A 15,589-nucleotide genomic window follows, 5' to 3' on the forward strand; every position below is an offset into this window, starting at 1 on the left:
TCGTATGAGTCTGAATAAAATTCCTCCACTCGACAGTCCCATCGCACACCGATTTGAATCACCACCATTTCTGAGCAATACAGAAAACCCTAAAAGCTCACCTTCTTTGATCGAATCATCAGGAGGGAATTTACTCGATCGGATCGAAACTAAGTAGCAATGGCTATGGCTGCGCTTAGACGCGAGGGGAGGCGTGTCGCCGTTCCTCTTATCTCTCCTCTCCGCTCTTCTATCGCTCCTTCTGAATACGAGACCATGTATGTTATGTATTTAAATGCATTGTAGTTTTTTAGTGTTTTATGTATATGAATTCCTTCGTGGCGTTTTGCTTATTTGTATTTCAATGGATTCTGTGGTCTACGCGTGGAACTTGCTATTCATCTAATCGAAATAAATGGAAATTTTTGATTTCTTGTTTCATTGTTACATTTCTTTCGAATATTGGCCCTTTCCCTTTTATTCGATCTGCTTTCTCGAAGGTTTATGCAATTTTTAGCCATTTGGGAAAAGCAGAAAATTATTTAGCATTGTGATTTGATGTTCCAGTTATGCTTGTCAGTCAATTGAACCAGTAAATAAGGACCATCGATAGCTTATTCTTGATATTACCAAAATTTAGACCATATCAAGAAAGTATGATCTAAAGAGCCTGTTTGGTCTTATTAGTTTTTTTGTGCTATTTTTCTGTTTGAATAAATAGATAAAAAGCACTTTTATCAGTCAGAAAATGTGTTTGGATGCATATCATTGACATGATTTTTAATTCATGAATTGATATATATTTTTCTATTATACTTCTATTGATGTAATCTATAAATATAAATAATTTAAATAAAGCATTAAATTTATAAATCATAACAATATCCTCACATTGAAAATCTAAAAAACAAAAAAAAAAATTGTTAATTCTCACATTCCATTGGCTATAAGTTATTTATATCATCTCTCACTTCTTTCATTTGTCTATTGTTGTCTTGTGTTGGCTCATGTCATCTCGTACCTCTATCATAGATATAATCATTTTCACCATCTTGTTCGATTTCTTGCAAATCATCAATATTTTCCAGTTGTTCAAGAATATCTCCAGTCGCATCATACCGTCTTATGAAATTATGCAAAGCAAAACACGCTACTATAATTTTGAATTGAGTGTACAGAGAAAATGTCAGCATATTTTTTAATATCTTTCATTGTGCCTTGCACAGTCCAAATGTTCTTTCAACCGTCCTTAAACTTGAATGAAAATAATTAAATACTTTGATCTGAACTTTGGAGTCAATTGAAATTGAGGCAAATGATATCTAGTATCTTTATACGTCCCCATAAATAATTTGAAAGTAGGATAACCAACATCAACGAAATAATACTTACCTGCAAAAAATAGGAGTTAAGGTATAAATATTGATTTAAACAATTTAAAAGCGTAAGATATATTAGTATCAAACCTTCAGGTCGGAGTGGAAAATGTCATTTTTCGCTACTCATGGCCTCTTTAAAAAATTTATAATCATGAGCAGAACCTTCACAACCAGTCCATAAAAAAGTGAAGCACATGTCGAAGTCGCGTACAACCATAACATTTGTTGAAGTAAACCTTTTTCTTCCAATGAAATTTATTTGCTTGCTAGGAGGAACACGAATGCATATATATGTACCATCAATAGCCCTTGTACAATCTTTGAAATAAGGCCAATATCTTTTATCATTCTTAATATGGCTACGGGCATGTGTAAATTTAGGATCGACTGGTTTGATGATATCTCTCGACAACTTCCATATGGATTTTAAAACGCTGTGAAATTGTCTTGAAACAGTTTCCCATGTGTGTTAAAAACGCTCTTGAACATTTCTAACTGAAGCTGGTTGACCCATCATCTACAAAAATAACTCAACCTTTTCATAGATACCAACTCCTCTTGTTGGCTGTAAGCTATATTTTTTAGTAGATCATCTCATAATTTATAAAACACATGTTTCCTCATTCCAAACATTTCAAAACATCGTGTCTCATTGCCATTCAATATCTACGTCACCCATTGATACCCTGATAGCCACGATGTCATACATTCTTCTTATATATTTCAAAACATAATTAGTAACATCACACAATGATAACAAAACCATTCTTTTGTCAGAGACGTGTATTTCTAATAGAATCAACAGAACGATCTGAATAACTTGACGCATCAGAGTCATCCAATACATTTGAATCTGAACTCTCAGACATTCTATGAAAATATATAAATAAAGATAAAGATAGGACATATAACTATAAACAATAAATGTTTTAGATTCTTACATGAAAAAATGTAAAGATTTATGAAATAAGTAACTCCTCAATAAAGAAAAATCAAGTTGAAAAATTCAAATAATTTGCGTAAAACAGAACTCATGTCAATAGCGATTCAAATCATCTTTAGTGAAAGTAGATGCCCAACCAAGCTGCAGTTTCGCGTCCTTCAATCCGATACTGTTTGTCTATTTTGCGTTTTACCCAAAACTCTAGTAACTATGAAGAATTGCTCACTACAACCACCATACTAGGCAAATTACGTAGAACCTCTAAGCAATTTTCAATGCTACGTGGATCACCCTTTGGTGTTTCATGTATAGACTTTTGAGTCTCAAATTCTTGGAGCTCACAATCAAGTTGAGTTTGCCTTGCTGTTTCATGGAAATAATTATACTTCATGTGACAGTGACACATATTTTTGCAGTACATGAAACACAATTAAAGCTTGCACTTGAACACATATTTTTGCAGCACATGAAACACAATTTTCTCTTCTTTTCAATGTTTTGCGCTTGCCTTGCTGTTTCATGTGCTGCAAAAATTATGTGTTCAAGTGCAAGCCTTTTAGACTGGAACAATGGCTTTTGTATGTATTTTTTTATGACCATTAGTGTTACACGGTTACACCTGTGCATAGCCAATGAATTGGCTAATTGGCATTCATGGAGGAAAATTTCAGTAACTTTTGCTACGAAATTCCTCTATTAAACATTCAATCTGTTTTAAATTTGACAGAATTGGTCTTCCTTTCGCTGTAATGTGCCAAGTTTTTGTATAATGTTGTAGTGAGAGGTGTTGGTCTAATACACGACTCATGTCCTTTCTTTTCTTTTCTTTTTTATATGAATGATGTGGACTTGTGCCAACCCCTGTCTAGGCACAACAATGTTTATTACAAAAAATTATGGAGAGGCAAATAAAAATTAGCATGGCACTACAAATGTATGAAACCAAAATGACCCCCATCCCACCTCAAATAACAAGCAATAGATAAAAATGATAGTTGGGTGGATTATTCTTTCTCTTACTTTCAGATCTTTATATATTAATCATGTAATTTCTAAAATATCTTTAATGGTGCAAATTTTATTTATTATTACTAATATCATTCTAGAAATTTTAATTTAATTAACTGTAAGTTTTCCTTACAAACCTAGTGTATAAATTAATTTTATTTTTTAAAAATAAAATTAGGAATTACTAAAGTAGTTTTTGTGATTATAGTTTTTGCATGATATTTTCTTGCTACACTCAAATTGTGTATTTAAATAGTTGTAATAATCAAGCTGAAGAGCAATAAAATATAAGTTGAGAAGGTAATTAGAAAAACAATGCTTTTAGGCTGTCTCCTTGCAAATGAGCACTCCAAAAAAAAAAACTCGAAAAAACATATGAAGTATGATTTTTACATAATTTAGTTATACTTAAATTTCTTTGCATCTAAATCAATCAGTATATGTTAACAGGGAGCAGGCTGTTTTGGGGGTTCGTTCAGTTTCAACTCAAATTGGTATGTTCTTGCATTTAATGCTTATTTTGTTCATCATTTTACCTCAAATTTGAACCATTCTGTTTGTTAATCTTCGAAAACTTTAGATGAAATGTTTTTGTGATTATGTAAATATTGCAGTTCGCAACCGAATGAAGAGTGTTAAAAATATTCAAAAAATCACCAAGGCAATGAAGATGGTTGCAGCTTCAAAGCTCCGATCTGTTCAAACGAGAGCTGAAAAGTCACGCGGCCTATGGCAGCCATTCACTGCTTTGCTTGGTGACACTCCAAGTAAATACAAAATAATTTTATATCTCAAATTTACCAAGTGTTTTGTGTGTTGTTTCTGTTGATTTTCTGTTAAATCTTTTTTTATTCGTGGCAACATTTACTGTCTGCTGGAAGTATGCCATTCATAACATGATGCCATTCATAACATGAATTGTCTTTTTGCTGGTGCGACATGATTATTTAACTTTGGAGTTGTATCTGAATTCGAACTCTGTAGTGGATTTATGATAAACGTAGAGTTTAGTGGTGATATAGATATGAAGTTGTATGAGATGAATATTTCTTTACATTGGCCATGAAAGCAAGTTCAGCTTGTGAATTATTTTTCTGAACTTTGATTGCAGACAGTTTTTCATTCCCTTGTTAATTATACCGTACCTTTCAATTCATATTCAGATTTTTTGGTATTGCACATCTCTTATATTGAATAAAAAGGGAGCTTTTGACTGCGGGCAGCATAGTACACAATTTTTCAGTCCTTTAATCGTCAAATTTGTTATTGTAATGTTTGTAATATATAAATGGAAATGCAACCCAGGAATATCAAATTGAATTAATCTCCGTGTCTCGCATTCTGTGTTATTACTTTTAGTGGATGGAGGGGTGGTTGTTTCGTTGGGTGGGGATGCTGGTACTTTCCCAAAATATTACAGTTTCCTACTGACTCTAAATTGAAGCAAATCAAAATAATGCTTAATCCCTTCTGTATCTCTATTATGGTTTTGTTCTTGTTCCACAACAGAGGGTTGGGCATTGCATTGTCCATTTACGTTTATACGATTAGCTTTTTCTTTGACTACTGTGTTGGGTGGTATTATAAATAATGTTCTTTATTCTGCCAAGACTAATACTGTTTTAGTACTTACTGTCCATGTGTTTCAATCATCAGATGTTGATGTCAAGAAGAATGTTATTGTGACAATATCTTCTGACAGAGGTCTTTGTGGTGGAATCAATTCTACCTCTGTCAAAATAAGCAGGGGCCTTTATAAGATAAATTCAGGCACGTAAGAATGTTTTCATGTTTCCTTCCCCCTTAGCATTAGTGGGCATATGGATCATTAGCGTCTTGATATTTGGACCACAGGTCCTGAAAAGGAAAGTAAATATGTTATTTTGGGAGAAAAGGCTAAGGCCCAACTTGTGCGTGATTCAAAGAAAGATATTGAGCTATCAATAACTGAGTTGCAGAAAAATCCACTGAACTATACTCAGGTAGTATTTCTGGCCTTTTCTATCAGTACAGTTTCAGTGATTGTTCTTTGTAATTGAGGCTTTCAAATTAGTCAAAAAATAAGCCTCCTTGTAGAGTTTTTCTAGCTCACTTACCTTATTTTGAATTCAGCTACTCTTGTTCCTTGCTTTCATTAGCTTAGAAAAACTCTGTATTGATGTAGTCAATAATATCTTGTCATGACTGCTATCTGAACTCCACCAAATCCACTTTGATTTATGTTTGGTTAAATCCAGTCGTTCAAACTATTATTACATGATATGAACAGATCTCGAGTATTTTGTTGCCTAAATTCAAAAGTACACCTTCACATTCTATAGATGTGTGAGAGAATTTTTACTTATGGCAGATGTGCCATCTCTGATAGTTTACGGGCCATTATAATTAAGTAATTATTGTTGCTAGTTTTATTCAATGCAATACTGATAATTTTTTTGTTGTTTGAAACATTTTAATGCTCTTTAGGCAGTTATCTGGATTAGCTCAGTCATATTTCTATTGATTTTTGGATGTCTGTATGCATTTTGATTTTGCTAACCTGGTTTTCTTAGATCTTGATTTTCAGTATCTCTTCATAATCCAGCAGATATTTTAGATAGTAGGAACAACCTTGTTGATCTGTGATTGTTACAGAAAATGTAAATGCATTAAAAGGAGCAATTTTCTTCCTGAAATCTGTTATTACTTCTGATTTTGTAAGTTCTATCGATTGCAGGTTGCTGTGCTTGCAGACGATATCCTGAAGAATGTTGAGTACGATGCTTTGAGAATTGTTTTCAATAAGTTCCATTCAGTTCTATCCTTTCTGCCAACAACTGCAACTGTATTATCTCCCGAGGTCAGCATCGCTTCAGCTTCATATATTGGCATGATGCCATCTCTGTGTGTCATAAGCAATGAATGTTATTGTAATACGAAGTTCTTATAGGTTGTGGAGAGAGAAGCTGAAGCTGGGGGAAAACTTGGGGAATTGGATTCTTATGAGATTGAAGGTGGCGAAACAAAGTCAGAAGTGCTTCAGAATCTTTCCGAATTCCAGTTTTCTTGTGTAGGTTTACCTTTCCATCAATAGTTCATATCTCCAGTGTTAACTTCGACTGGTGTGCTTAGGTTTCTTGTGTAGGTCTACCTTTCTAATCAATAATTCAATATCGCCAGTGTTAACTTCGACTGGTATGTCTAGGTTTAGGATCAATTATTCGTATGATTTGCATTATAAAGATGGTTAATGATTTTGTCAGGTTATGTTCAATGCGCTATTAGAGAATGCTTGCAGTGAGCAAGGTGCTAGAATGTCTGCTATGGATAGCTCTAGCCGAAATGCAGGAGAGATGCTTGATCGTCTCACTCTTACTTATAACAGGTTTCTCCAATTTCTTACCGACGTAGACCATTTTTTTGTGCACGCAGATGCATTTTCTTTCTATGATCTGCATATCCATGTACTTCTACGTCATTGTTGAGTTTTTGGACAATCTTACTAAATATTGTCAAGTTCACCAAAATTGACCGAATCAGAAATGAGTATATGGGATAAAAGTTTGGGGTCAAATTGACTGAAGATAGATTAGGATTAAATGTTTTAATATGTTTGGGAACCTGCCGGAAATACAAGGACATGGAAATTGTAAAGTTTAATACAAGAGAGGGGCCGGGGGATTAGCTGACTAGAAAGCTATCATTTCAAACTTTGAGATTAAAGTTGTAAAGTGATAATGATCCCTAAATGTAGGATGATTCAGAATTAGATCTAGCCATGGTTTCAAGACCTACTTTTGAGGCTCTATGGATGGTGGAATTAGAATTGAACCCTTAGACATGTTCGGTTCCGGTTCAATTATGATTCAAACTGAAGTTTATTTCTTTATTTTAGGGAAAAATAAGTACCGTCGCCTCTCGGAAGGTCATCTTACTATTTGATAAATAATTATATTACAAGATAATATAATTATTTTATTTTCAACTATGAAAATAAATAAATAAATAAAGTGGTTTGTAAATAATTAATATAAATCAAGTAGTTTGCATTGAACTAAGTGATCCATATGAATTTGGATTCTCGAGATGATTGTATAGTTTCAATTGCAGTTTTGGTTTCTTGTTTTTCTTATCCTCAACCAAGTTGTAGGTAATTGGAAATGGTTCCAGTTTTGAAATACTGTTTGAAGAGAACCATAGTCGGCTTTACCTAGGATGCTGAAAAAGCTTATACATACAATTTATTTTGTAACAAATTACAAGACATTAACTTCAAATCGTTATTTTCTTACATTCTTAACTCGGTATTTATGTTCACTCTCAGGACTCGTCAAGCATCTATCACTACTGAGCTGACAGAGATTATTTCTGGAGCATCAGCACTGGAGGGTTAATCCCACAATGTCTTCTGCCTCCTCATCAGATGACTGTCGAAATAAAAGTAATTCGAATGTTATTTTATTTTCATACTCTTCAGCAACACACCCGCTGTTTGGAACTTATTTTTTGGTTTTAATAATAACAACATTCTCCGTGGTTGACGTTGTAATACGGGAAACAAATTTGTGTCGTCGGCGGTTGTTTTTCATGCTTTCCCTTTCTCTATGCTACCAAAATGTCTGTTTCTGGCCCTGCACAATGTGTTCGTGGCCTGTGTTTTACTGGTATGAGAAAGATTTTCAACAAGGATTTGTTTATGTACGGGGATTAGTTTGATTGCAAAGTGGGAGTTTGATTTGAACATTTCCAAACTTCGATGTGTTTGATTTGTTTTTGATATATAACAGTGTCTGACTAAATTATACGATTTTTTAGGAATATTAAATTATACATTGGTATACAATACTTTGGTAAGATTATTTTGATTGCAAAGTGGGAGCGATGATGGCCGTGAGGTAAAATTCGATCATGCCTTTCGGGGTGGGGGAGGGTTTAGGTTTAGAAACATAGCTGGAAAATCTTTGAGGATGAAAAATATTTCCAAGAAATAGAAACAAAAAAACAACGGCACATCTCACATTTTTTATATTTCTCAATATAATGATTGTAATTATTTTCATTTGTTAAAAAATTATGTGACATTACTTTTTAGCTTTAAAAAAATAGACATTTTCTGATTTGATGATAATTTCTGGTATTACACAACTGACGAAAATGTCATACAAACATTTAAAACACATTAGTCAAAGTAGATTCAGACACTTGAACAAAAAAGTATGATTTAGAAAGACAACAATTGATTTAGTTCATAAAATGAGTTTCATTGCATCTTCCAAGACTTCTCCACCTAAGAAAATAACCTCAAGCCTTCCTCAGCCCCTTCGATCAGCATAGTTCGCAGGAGTGTCATCATCGTCTCTGTAGTTTCCTTCCAATGGCTCATCTTGGCCGAAACCGTCATCACTGCGTCCAAACTGATTGCTTTGTTCAGTACCGAAAGTGTCACCAAAACTTTCCTGTCCAGAGCTCGCAAAATGGCTACCACCAGTATCACTACTGACCCCAGCGCCTCCAGTAGCACCTAAGTTCCCACCATCACCCCCATAGCTCATATTCCCACCATCGTACTTGTCGATCCCTGAATTAAGATCCCCACCGCCACCATAACCACCGCTCCCACGTCCATAATTTCCACCACCATAATTCCCCCCATAACCATCATTGTTATTATAGCCCCCACCATAGCCCCCACCACCGTAACCACCACCGTAGCCACCACCACCACCACGTGCCCTGTCATTTGCATAATCCACTCTTATCCTACGACCATGGAGTTCCTAAAGTGATGCCAAAATGGATGCCAATTATATGTAAATGAAATATGTTTGACAAAAACACAATAATTCTCCAGAGCAACTTGAGGAAAATGAATTAATATGAGGAAACAGAAGTGCACAATGATAGCACCTGTTGGTCCAGGGCTTGGATAGCAGCAGATGCATCATCAACGGTTGCGTAAGTAACAAAGCCAAATCCTCTTGATTTACCAGTATCACGATCCACAATTACTCTAGCTGCAAGAAATACAGTTATCACCGGTGCATCGCTTCCAAACAAAGTATAAATGATTGAGTTTATAAAAACAAGCATGAAAAATAAACGAGTTCATTCCCTGATATGATTACTTAGAAGGTATAAAATGCCATACAAGTTGGTCAAACATTAAGTCAAGGATGCAGCCCAAGAAACAAGTATCTTATCCAAAAATCTAGTCCTCTCCACATATTTTGAGCGTGGAACACGATCATAATCATGGCCATGATTTAGGCTAGCACCTACGCAATTGGGGTCTAGGATATCTCTTTTTAATATTTTAAAGAAGCATGTTATAAGATTTAAATCTTCAACATGATGCTTGCTAGCTGAGTGACTATTTACCATCTGTTCATCCATAAAATAGAATCAACAAAGCTGTATGCAGAAACAGAAAGTTACAACGATACAATTTGGATACAAGCTTGGTTCACTTCATCAAACACTCGAAGTGCAACGATTTAAATTCACAAAAAGTGAAGGCATAATACAATTTAGGAATACAGTACCTTCAGCAACTTCTCCATACTTGCTGAAAGTCTCTGTCAGACTCATGTCATCAGTGCTGTACGAGAGTCCTGCAGAACAAAAACACAAAGTGTGTGATACAAACTTGAAAAGACGAATCTAGCCTAGCTGACGGAGGTGGACCTCAAACCAAAATGTTATCGCACCTCCGATAAAGAGCTTCGAAGTTGCCATGCATCTAATAGCTTGAAAGATGGAAGGTCTGGAAGATGTGATTTCCTGATTGATACGCGAACTCAGAGTTTTCCCCAACATATTCCCAGCTTTTCTCAAGAAATCCATTGCTCCAGCCTATAATTATACTCCTTAGATGACAAGGAATCTAACAAGGAAATATAATTAAACACAGATCGCCAGGAAAAAAAACAAAGAACATTGTGTTTAGGAAGACCATAAACAGGATGTTCTCAGTTCAGCCATGACAATTCAAGAAATGCAACATCTTCACCAGATACAAAACTAATCAAAACAATCTTTAAAAAAAACAATCAAAACATGTATAAAACACAAAGATACTAGAAAAATCAAATACAAATCACAAAAAAAATCAAGAAAAATGAAAATCGACAAAAACCAAGGCCCAAGAACATTAGTAATCGGAAAAATAACTAGATTGCATCCACGCAAGATCACTGCTGCTGCTGCTGCTGCAAGGGTTAGAGTAAATAGGAAAAAAGATTAAAAATTTGTACCTTATTTTCCTTCTTCGTGCCGCTACTGGTTTAGCAAGTGAGTGAAAAACCCTAGAGAGAGGAAATGGCAGAGTCAAAGGGTTTATGGGGTTAGACAAAATGGGAAATATGATGAAACGGTGAGAATGGATCCACACCGTTGGTTTCAGCTCAAGAGATCCAACGATGGACCATATCTCAAAATTTAATATAATTTAATTAATACATAAAAAAATTATGTGAATCATAATAAAATTGCAATTTTTTTTCCTTTATTTATTTTTGTGTTTGAGTTTTTTTTTTTTCCATTTTGTAATGTCTTTAAATGAAAAAGAAGAATAAAATTTAATATTTTGAACATTAAAAATTAATGGAAATAGATATATTTTACTTAATAAAATAAAATTTTCAGGTTTTTATATACATTTTTATTTAAGATTTTTTTTTTTGTATTTTTTCTATCCAAGTAAATTATATGATTTAAAATTTATAATTGTATCAATCGACGTGTTAAAATCACTATAAAAGTAAAGAAATTCCCATTTTTGGATAATTTCAATTAAAATCAATTTAAAGCTCTTTTTTTCAAAAAAATATATATTTAAAGAATTTATTTGATTTAAAAAATTATTTGACTAAAAAAAGCCATATTTAACATAATTTTTCTAGAATCGTATGATTTTATCAATTTTTTTAAAAAAAATTTAATGAAGATAATTTAATGCTCAATAAATTATTATCCCTAAAAAAAAAATATTATTATCCCAAGAATTGGTCCAACAACGTTTCCTCCAAAACATTTGATTTGTCCCTAACATTATTGGTCCACAAGTCAAATAGTTTGAAGATAGAGAGTCAAAAATATTATTAATTATTCTGTCAGTCATTAAAAAAATAAATTTTATTTTTCAAATATATAATCAAGTTTTTTATATTAAAGAATATTTTTTTCTACTAATATATGTCTATTAACTAAGTATTTTAAAACATGCAACTATTTTTTGAAGATCGGGTCTCTTGTGTGACGGTCTCACGAATCTTTATTTGTGAGACATGTCAATCTTATCGATATCCACAATAAAAAAATAATACTCTTAGCATAAAAAGTAATATTTTTCACAGATGATCCAAATAAGAGATCCGTCTCACAAAATACGACCTGTGAGACCGTCTCACACAAGTTTTTGTCTTATTTGAATGATTTAAATAAAGTTCGAGAAATAAGTTTGTTTGTAAATTTTGTTTTTCCAAATTAAATTTTTAATTTGTATAGAAAAACAAACAAGTTTATATATAATATTTAAAAAATGTTCATTATTTATTAATTTATTTAAAAAAAAATGTGTCAAATACTTGGAAATATTATTAATTCGTAGTTGCACAGAAAGTCCTCTTGTGATGTCGTGGCTCTTGTTTTATGCAAATGTCCTCTGTGTACCACAAATTATATAATATGATTAAAAATAGAAAATTTATCTAATATCAAAAATATTTTTACACAAATATTCGAAATTAATTGTTTCTAAAACATTAAATCAAATATATTTTTATAAAAATGGCATTCATACTAATTTTCTGATTTTTTTTTCCAAATTATTGTTTAAAAATTATTTACTTGTACATATTTTAAAACAAATCATGGATAATATATATATGTGGATAATTTGCCTTCACCTCGTATACATTTTGTATCCTGAAATAAATAATCTATGATTGCACATCTCTGTCGTAGTGTTTTATTAAATAACAAGTGTTCTGTGAGATGGTCTTACGAATTTTTATATGTGAGACGGATCAACTCTATCGATATTCACAATAAAAAGTAATACTCTTAATATAAAAAGTAATATTTTTTCGTGGATGATCCAAATAAAATATCTGTTTCATAAAATACGACTTGTAAAATCGTCTAATACAAGTTTTTGTCTATATTAAAAGAAAATGAAGTAGTTTGGTATCATCAATTTTAAAATGCCAAAATTTATAATATAATATATATAATTTAATATGCATACATATTATTTTGTTTTCAAAGAACGCTCTGCTTCCTGGCAAAAACGCGTGAGCTTCCTTCCTACTTCTTGGAGGCAGTTCTTGGTCTTTCTCGAATTCCCAGATTACATCAAAATAAAAAAGTTTTCTTTTAGTGCATCGCTAGTCCAAGAATCAAGTAAAAATCTTCAGGTCTGAAGCTATCACTACCTATTTCTGTTTTGTTTTTTGTTGTCCCTTTGTTCTTGACTATTTCGTAGTAGGCTACATATTCATCTCAAATTCCAAATTTGTGAGTGAAAAAGATTATATTTTGCTTTTGATTGTTGATTATAATAGTTCTTTACGTGGTAAATCTTCTTTACTCCGTTTGGGTTAAATTTGTTCTTTCTTTGCAATTTAAGCTGCGGTCTTCTGACAAGTGTGAACTGTTTTGACCCTGAAAGTGATCAAGAAGGAAAAACCCCTGAAATTCTGTTCTGATTCTTGAATCCTCTGTGCTGATTTATCTTTCTGTGGAATTTGTGGGAAATTTCATTTGGGATTTACTGGTATTGTTCTTTGTTGAAGTCCAAATTGGGGGGCTGTGGATCAGTCTCCTCTTTCGGTCAACACCTTTTTCTCCTTTAGTTTTTTTGCCTTCAAATTCGAGTGGGATGTGGGTGCAAGAAAGATATTGGAAAGATTTTCTTCTGTGTCAGTCAATGATACTCCCGTTCAAAGTTCATAGGTCTGGCTAGCAGAGTTTAAAGGCTAATACTACCATGCCTTAAAACCTTGCTTTACCTTGATTTACTATCCTTTTGGTGGAGGAGATTTTGAATTTGTTTCCCTAGTACCATCCAGAGAAGTATACTTGTGCCAATTTGCTGTCTTGGTTATTTGGGTAATTTTTGATTATCGGTAATGGAGGATTCTGAACTAGTGGATGGAGTCCTTGATGGACAACAGCATTTGATTCTTGTAGCTTATCATTCTGTTAAGGCTCTTGAGTCGACCAAGATATTGAACCAGGATATGAAAAGAAATATTGCTGGATTATGCGCTGAATTGTCTAAAATGATTAGACTCAATGAGGGTGATGTAGAAGATAATATAGAGATTGAGGATAGGCTTGCTTCAGCTCGGGAAATGATCATGAATTTGAATTTGAACCACTCGAGGATATGGGATTCCAGCCCCTCCATAGTTTTAGATTATTTGAAAGCTATTGATGAGGTTCGGATCTTGGTTCAGAGCTTGGAAAGTGTGATGGTGAAGAGAAGTAGGAAAATGAAGGGAATTCTCGATCAAGCTCAAACTATTCAGCAAATAGCTATGGTTAGGCTCCAAGAAGAGTTGGTCCATATACTTGATCAGAACAAGCAGTGTTTTGGGCATGGTTATGTGCTACCTCCTGTTTGCGAGGAGGGTTCTGTGTACGAGGAATCGATCATTTCAAATGACGAAAATTCTGTGGAGAATGCATCTCGAAGGGAAAGCAGCGGCACAGAGACTGAAGAGTATTTGATGGATCTGGTCCATCCTGACATGATACCTCAAATAAAGTCGATAGCGAAATCAATGTTTGATTCAGGTTATGATCAAGAATTCTGCCAGGCTTTTGTGAAATTCTGGAGAGAGACGATGGCCGAGTATTTGGCAGTTCTAAACATCGAGCGGCTTAGGATTGCAGATGTGCTTGCGATGGAGTGGAAATGCTTGAACTCCAGAATCCGGAAATGGCGCCGTGCTATGAGGGCGTTCATTGGTGTTTATCTTGCTAGTGCAAAACGCCTCTTCGACCAAGTTCTTGGAGCGTATGGTTGCACTAGTTCTATTTGCTTAGCCGAGGCTTCAAAGGCTTCTGTTCTATGCCTCCTGGATTTTGGCCAAGCTGTGGCACTCGGACCCCATAGACCAGAATGGCTCTATTGCTTACTTAACATGTACGATGATTTAGTCTCCCTTATCCCCGATGTAAACGCTTTATATCCTCAAGAAACTGGCCTGATTATCAACATTGAATTCCATGAGCTTTTGGTTCGACTAGGGGATTCGGCTAAGGCCACCTCTATGGGTTTTGGAAATTACATCGCGTCTTGTTCCTCCGCTGCCCTTTCTGCAAATGGTGGTATTCACCCTCTGACTAAGTACACTGCAAACTACATGATCTGCTTTGTAGATTACGGTGATAGCCTCAATTTGCTTCTTGAAGATAATAATGCTGCGGCTGATCACTTGCGGTCATTTACATCAATACTAGAAGCCAACTTAGACAAGAAATCCAACTCATATCAAGATCTTGCTTTGAAGCAAATATTTTTAATGAATAATATGCATTACATGGTTCAAAAAGTTAGGAGCTCCAATGTCAGAACTTACTTGGGGGATGATTGGATCAAAGAACACATTTGTAAGTATCGGAAATATGCAACATGCTATGAAAGAACCACTTGGAGTTCAGTACTTCCATCGCTACGTGGTGATGGGAAAACGGGAAAGGCGACTCTAAAGGCAAGAATTCATGCTTTCAACACTGCTTTTGAGGATTTATACAGAAACCAAACGGGATGGTGTGTTCCAGATCTGGAGCTTCGCGAGGAGCTAAGGATCTCAGCCTCAAAGACGGTTGTCCTTGCATATCGTACCTTTGTACGTAACATTTCCGATACAATCGGTGACAAGTACATCAAGTATACAGAACAAGATTTGGAAACCTACATTCTTGATCTTCTCGAGGGTACATCAAAGTCGTTGAACCATTTGCGAAGGATGTAAGTTTGAATGGTCCTAAATCACCCTTTATCCTTGACTAGTCTCAGTTAGGGGCTTTTTGTGTGTGTGACTGTGTGTAGTGTTAGCTTTTGTTTTTGCACAATATTCACTTTATCTTGCATTTAACATTTTTATTCAACTTGAAAAAAAAAGTGTTTGAAGAGAATGGAACACTCTATTCCATATTGTACATGAAATGATAGTTTCAACTAGTTGTAAACTTTGTTTGAATAAAACATGGGATTAATATTAAGCAATATCCGGAAGAAATACAACATAAATAACTGAAGGAGGGGGTGGTCTTTCCTATAAGATAAGGC

General features: G+C 34.1%; 3 protein-coding genes across 5 annotated transcripts; 2 read left to right on the plus strand and 1 right to left on the minus strand.

The window, feature by feature from the left end:
* LOC142520740 (ATP synthase subunit gamma, mitochondrial) lies at positions 1 to 8,039 on the plus strand. The gene is made up of 9 exons (XM_075623848.1): positions 1 to 257; positions 3,760 to 3,803; positions 3,924 to 4,076; positions 4,966 to 5,079; positions 5,164 to 5,291; positions 6,026 to 6,148; positions 6,239 to 6,358; positions 6,552 to 6,673; positions 7,613 to 8,039. The coding sequence occupies exons 1-9, from the start codon at positions 160 to 162 to the stop codon at positions 7,680 to 7,682; spliced, it is 972 nt and encodes a 323-aa protein (XP_075479963.1). The 5' UTR covers positions 1 to 159; the 3' UTR covers positions 7,683 to 8,039.
* A 386-nt stretch (positions 8,040 to 8,425) lies between these two features.
* On the minus strand, positions 8,426 to 10,642 carry LOC142521114 (uncharacterized). Of its 3 annotated transcripts, none has more exons than XM_075624310.1 (5): positions 10,542 to 10,642; positions 9,996 to 10,140; positions 9,831 to 9,899; positions 9,196 to 9,302; positions 8,426 to 9,065 (listed from the first exon to the last, which is right to left on the minus strand). In XM_075624310.1, the coding sequence occupies exons 2-5, from the start codon at positions 10,129 to 10,131 to the stop codon at positions 8,601 to 8,603; spliced, it is 777 nt and encodes a 258-aa protein (XP_075480425.1). In that variant the 5' UTR covers positions 10,132 to 10,140; positions 10,542 to 10,642; the 3' UTR covers positions 8,426 to 8,600. The 3 variants fall into 3 exon arrangements, with proteins under 3 accessions (XP_075480425.1, XP_075480423.1, XP_075480424.1); XM_075624308.1 differs by having other exon boundaries at positions 9,996 to 10,171; positions 10,542 to 10,624; XM_075624309.1 differs by having other exon boundaries at positions 9,996 to 10,154; positions 10,542 to 10,607.
* A 1,916-nt stretch (positions 10,643 to 12,558) lies between these two features.
* On the plus strand, positions 12,559 to 15,522 carry LOC142520478 (exocyst complex component EXO70E2-like). The gene is made up of 2 exons (XM_075623459.1): positions 12,559 to 12,704; positions 12,917 to 15,522. Exon 2 carries the CDS (start codon positions 13,419 to 13,421, stop codon positions 15,270 to 15,272), a length of 1,854 nt encoding a protein of 617 aa, XP_075479574.1. The 5' UTR covers positions 12,559 to 12,704; positions 12,917 to 13,418; the 3' UTR covers positions 15,273 to 15,522.
* The last annotated feature ends 67 nt before the right edge of the window (positions 15,523 to 15,589 follow it).

The sequence above is a fragment of the Primulina tabacum genome, chromosome 12 (genome assembly GCF_025594145.1).
Source record: "Primulina tabacum isolate GXHZ01 chromosome 12, ASM2559414v2, whole genome shotgun sequence".
NCBI classification, from domain to species: Eukaryota; Viridiplantae; Streptophyta; class Magnoliopsida; order Lamiales; family Gesneriaceae; genus Primulina; species Primulina tabacum.

What these genes read in the sequence shown, in the direction of transcription:
- LOC142520740 (XM_075623848.1), top strand. Translation starts at nt 160, where the DNA reads ATGGCTATGGCTGCGCTTAGACGCGAGGGGAGGCGTGTCGCCGTTCCT. An exon ending in CCTTCTGAATACGAGACCAT is followed by an intron (nt 258 to 3,759) that starts GTATGTTATGTA and finishes ATATGTTAACAG; the next exon opens with GGAGCAGGCTGTTTTGGGGG. An exon ending in CAACTGTATTATCTCCCGAG is followed by an intron (nt 6,149 to 6,238) that starts GTCAGCATCGCT and finishes AAGTTCTTATAG; the next exon opens with GTTGTGGAGAGAGAAGCTGA.
- LOC142521114 (XM_075624310.1), bottom strand. Translation starts at nt 10,131, where the DNA reads ATGGATTTCTTGAGAAAAGCTGGGAATATGTTGGGGAAAACTCTGAGT. An exon ending in TTCGAAGCTCTTTATCGGAG is followed by an intron (nt 9,900 to 9,995) that starts GTGCGATAACAT and finishes TTTGTTCTGCAG; the next exon opens with GACTCTCGTACAGCACTGAT. An exon ending in GTATGGAGAAGTTGCTGAAG is followed by an intron (nt 9,303 to 9,830) that starts GTACTGTATTCC and finishes TATTTCTTGCAG; the next exon opens with CTAGAGTAATTGTGGATCGT.
- LOC142520478 (XM_075623459.1), top strand. Translation starts at nt 13,419, where the DNA reads ATGGAGGATTCTGAACTAGTGGATGGAGTCCTTGATGGACAACAGCAT.